Source organism: Oryx dammah, unplaced genomic scaffold (genome assembly GCF_014754425.2).
Source record: "Oryx dammah isolate SB20612 unplaced genomic scaffold, SCBI_Odam_1.1 HiC_scaffold_23, whole genome shotgun sequence".
NCBI classification, from domain to species: domain Eukaryota; kingdom Metazoa; phylum Chordata; class Mammalia; order Artiodactyla; family Bovidae; genus Oryx; species Oryx dammah.
This window is the reverse complement of record NW_024070207.1, coordinates 105,463,061-105,468,013: the sequence shown is the minus strand read 5'-3', so window position 1 is coordinate 105,468,013 and position 4,953 is coordinate 105,463,061. Positions and strand designations below refer to the sequence as shown.

Sequence of the window (4,953 nt, the reverse complement as noted above, 5' to 3'; positions counted from 1 at the left end):
AAGAAACGAAAAGCATGTAGACAAAACAGACTAAAGATTTAACTGAGGTTTCAAGAGTTAACTGAGGATAAAACTCAAATTGGGCAGACTTCAGTGTCATACATAAGAGTGAGTGAACAACATCTTAACCTAATTTACCAGAGTGTAGCTAATAAAACATTGGGAGGGTAACACGGTTACCATTCCAGCTGTGCAGTATTTAGTCCTTCATCCTTTTGCTACATTCCAAGACATAGACAATCAATTAAGAATTATAACTCCTGATTTTTCAACCTGTTTGCCTATTGAAAGTTCAGTTACCCTTTGACTTAACAAGATTGCCACTAGAAGATGATAGCCTGAAGGAAGACCCAAAAATGTACTTAAATGGATAGTGTTGACTCCAAAGAGAATGCCCTGCAAGAGGATAAGTATGTGTGTGTATGTGTGTGTGTACTTGTACACACACATACATGTAAGCACAATCACAGAATTAAAAGATTTAGCTAAGATGAAAAATATCACACTCAATGTCTCATCATTCTAGTTTATATATGTATTAATACGTATGTATGTATGTATGGGATGACTACCATTTTTACTCTGTATGCAGCTAATTTTTGTAGTTGGAATAAAAACAATCCATAGGTGGTGCTAGTGGTAAAGAACCCATCTGTCAATACACGTAGATGTAATGAGATGTGGGTTCAGTCCCTGGGTCAGGAAGATCCCCTGGAGGAGGGCATGGCAACCCACTCCAGTAGTCTTGCCTGAAGAATCCCATGGATAGAGGAGCCTGGTGGGCTACAGTCCATAGCGTCATAAAGAATCACAGGACTGAAGTGACTTAGTAGGCACATACTTAATAAATACATATTCTGATATATAAATAAATCCTTTTTCATTAAAATACCCCTTTTTTTCCAACTCAAAATGGGCCTTCTTAAGTATGGTTTTAGTGGGTGTAATAATGCGTGTCACTCCGTGATCCCCCACAATTGCCTTTGGATTGCTTCTGACACTTTAAGTACAAACACCTGTGTGCATCTTCAGTGTCTGAATTATATATTGCAGATAAACTTCAGGCCAAAAGATAAACCCTTCAGCCTCTTAACACATGCTTGTTTCCAACTTTCCAATAGAATTGCAAGCAATTCCATGTTCTAAGCTGAATTCTTGATCTTCCTTGGCTTCAGGCCTCCTCAGCTCAGTAAATGGTATCATTATCCACCTTGTTCAAATAAAAAACCTGGCGTACAGCTTTTCCTGTCTTCCACACCCCATTTTCTTTCCTTTTAATCCATGAGGTTTTTTATTTATTTTATTTCATTGCTGTGAGTTTCCTTATAATAAAATACACATTTTTTTAACAAGACAAATCCACACTTTTATTTATTTTCAAGAAGTTTAAATTCTTGAAGGGTACAGCATCACACGAATTCTGTGTTCAATGGCCTTCGCAGGAAGGTTGCTTCGGAATTTGGCACGAACCATGCCACTGTTTCCATGAACTCGAGTGATCTTTCCCCAGATTACTCTGGTTTTGTTAGGTTTTCCACCAGGAGTTACTGTGTTGTTCTTTGCTTTGTACACATAAGCACATCTCTTGCCTAAATAGAATTCAGTTTCATCTCGAGCATATACACCCTCAATTTTCAGGAGAGCAGTGTGTTCCCTTTGGTTCCGTAGACCCCGTTTATAGCCAGCAAAAATTGCCTTGGACCACAGCCTTCCAGACATATTTGTCGTTTTAGAAGTCCCGTTCCCAGCAGGCCTTCACAGGGTCCAAGATGGCTGAAAGAAAAATACACATTTTTTGATGCCATCTAAATACTTCTCACTTCTCTGTAACTCTCTAACACTCAGCCCTGCCAAGCAAGCTAACTGTCTAATATTGAATACCTGCTGTTTCATCCGTTTAGAAGGCTCTTCTTCCTGCACTTTCCATGTCTGGTTTCTTCTTATCCTTTGGCTGTAACTTTTAGCATTCCACTTTTAGAGAGGTCTTCCCCAACTCCCTGTCTAAACTTCGCCCACTTAGCACTGTTCCCAACTTTGATGCACTTTTTGCAGTGCATAACATGACTGAATATGCATTTGTTGGTTAAATTGATCAATTTCTCTCTTTACAACTATATATAACTCCAAGAAGGTCACTACTGTGTCTGTTTTGCTTCTCTCTATGCCCTTCTAAACATATTGCCTGGCACAGTAGGTTATATTCGTTTAGACTGTCTGCATTCATATCCTGGCTCTGTCATGTATTAACTGCTGTCCTTGGATACAAGTGTAAAAGGGGCATGACAGTAATAACACCTAACATATAGGGTTTTCCAAGAATTAAATGAAATTATTCACATATAGTTATTAGCCTACTGCTTGACTCAACAGTGCCCACAGGACTGGAAAAGGTCAGTTTTCATTCCAATCCCAAAGAAAGGGAATGGCAAAGAATACTCACTCTACCACACAAGTGCACTGATCTCACACGCTAGTAAAGTCATGCTTAAAATTCTCCAAGCCAGGCTTCAGCAATACATGAACCCTGAACTTCCAGATGTTCAAGCTGGTTTTAGAAAAGGCAGAGGAACCAGGAATCAAATTGCCAACACCCATTGGATCACCGAAAAAGCAAGAGAGTTCCAGAAAAACATCAATTTCTGCTTTATTGACTATGCCAAAGCCTTTGACTGTGTGGATCACAAGAAACTGTGGAAAATTCTGAAAAAGATGGGAGTACCAGACCACTTGACCTGCCTCTTGAGAAACCTGTATGCAGGCCAGGAAGCAACAATTAGAACTGGACATGGAACAACAGAATGGTTCCAAATTGGGAAAGGAGTATGTCAAGGCTGTATATTGTCACCCTGCTTATTTAACTTATATGCAGAGTACATCATGAGGAATGCTGGGCTAGAAGAAGCACAAGCTGGAATCAAGATTGCCGGGAGAAATACCAATAACCTCAGATATACAGATGACACTACCCTTATGGCAGAAAGTGAAGAACTGAAGAGCCTCATGATGAAAGTGAAAGAGGAGAGTGAAAAAGTTGGCTTAAAGCTCAACATTCAGAAAACTAAGATCATGGCATCCGGTCCCATCACTTCATGGCAGATACATGAGGAAACAGTGGAAACAGTGGTTGACTTTATTTTTCTGGGCTCCAAAATCACTGCAGATGGTGATTGCAGCCATGAAATTAAAAGACTCTGACTCCTTGTAAGGAAAGTTATGACCAACCTAGACAGCATATTAAAAAGCAGACACATTATTTTGCCAACAAAGGTCCATTTAGTCAAGGCTATGGTTTTTCCTGTGGTCATGTATGGATGTGAGAGTTGGACTGTGAAGAAAGCTGAGCACCGAAGAATTGATGCTTTTGAACTGTGGTGTTGGAGAAGACTCTTGAGAGTCCCTTGGACTGCAAGGAGATCCAACTAGTCCATCCTAAAGGAGATCAGTCCTGGGTGTTCCTTGGAAAGACTGATGTTGAAGCTGAAACTCCAATGCTTTGGCCACCTGATGCAAAGAGCTGACTCATTTGAAAAGACCCTGATGCTGGGAAAGATTGAGGGCAAAAAGAGAAGGAGACAGCAGGTTGATATGATTGATATGGTTGGATGGCATCACTGACTCGATGGACATGGATTTGGGTGGACTCCGGGAGTTAACGATAGACAGGGAGGCCTGGCGTGCTGCAGTTCATGGGGTCGGAAAGAGTCGGACACGACTGAGCAACTGAGCTGAATTGTCACAGTATAGGCTTTCAGCACATATTAGTTACTATTGTTGCTCTTCTAATGGGTATTTATTAAATATTTGTTGAGTGAGTGAAAGGATGAATTTGTTTTATAAGTAAGTAGATAATTATTTCTTCAGTGTGTGGATGTGCCATTTTTATCTCTAGTTTATTGTGTGTCATCTTTTTTCAGTTACTAATTAGCAAAACTATCACCACTACCCACCATCATCATTATCAGCATCATCATGATTCTCACTTCGTTGCTATTGATTATTAAAGGTAGAACCTTTTCCCATCTGCATGAGTATCTAGAAAACAACTCATGTTATTGTTCCCTCCATTAATACTTTAATTGTGGAGATAACTATTTCCAAACCTATTTGATGAAATGTCCAACAGGTTCAATAGAGCAGTCAGAAATATAAACCAGATTCACTTTTTTCCCCCAAATAACTGAATTACATAGAGTCCAAGTCTTATGTTAATGTAAATGAAATGTCAGTTACCAAAAGACTGAATGGCTATTAAAAGAATGTTTTGCTGGCAAGTAATTTAATATCAATTTGAAGATTTTCATTTCTCTACCAGGTGTTTAGTTATGATTAGAGGTCAGTGGCCTTTCCTCTGTTATCAGTGATCCCCAAATATTCTGCTTATATCATTTCACCATTAGTAATAAATCATATTATATTACAGTTATTTATTTATGTGTTTGTCCTTCCCATTAAAGAATGAGCTGCTCATTGGGGGCAGAAATTATATTTTATTCTTTATGCATCTGGAATGAGGCATTGAATATTGTGCATTTGTTATTAATACTATTAGCAGTATTATTTCAGTGTTGACCATCTGGTGAAGTCCATGTGTAGAGTCTTCTCTTGTGTTGTTGGAAGAGGGTGTTTGCTATGACCAGTGCATTTTCTTGGCAAAACTCTACTAGTCTTTGCCCTGCTTCATTCCGCATTCCAAGGCCAAATTTGCCTGTTACTCCAGGTGTTTCTTGACTTCCTACTTTTGCATTCCAGTCCCCTATAATGAAAAGGACATCTTTTTTGGGTGTTAGTTCTAAAAGATCTTGTAGGTCTTCATAAAACCATTCCACTTCAGCTTCTTCAGCGTTACTGGTTGGGGCATAGACTAGGATTACTGTGATATTGAATGGTTTGCCTTGGAGACGAACAGAGATCATTCTGTCATTTTTGAGATTGCATCCAAGTACTGCATTTTGG

The 4,953-nt window shown here is 39.2% G+C and overlaps 1 protein-coding gene across 1 annotated transcript; it reads right to left on the bottom strand.

Annotated features, from left to right (window-relative positions):
- Positions 1 to 1,340: 1,340 nt before the first annotated feature.
- On the bottom strand, positions 1,341 to 1,792 carry LOC120882327 (60S ribosomal protein L35a-like). Its single transcript, XM_040266303.1, has one exon. The coding sequence runs from the start codon at positions 1,717 to 1,719 to the stop codon at positions 1,387 to 1,389; it is 333 nt and encodes a 110-aa protein (XP_040122237.1). The 5' UTR covers positions 1,720 to 1,792; the 3' UTR covers positions 1,341 to 1,386.
- Positions 1,793 to 4,953: the final 3,161 nt, after the last annotated feature.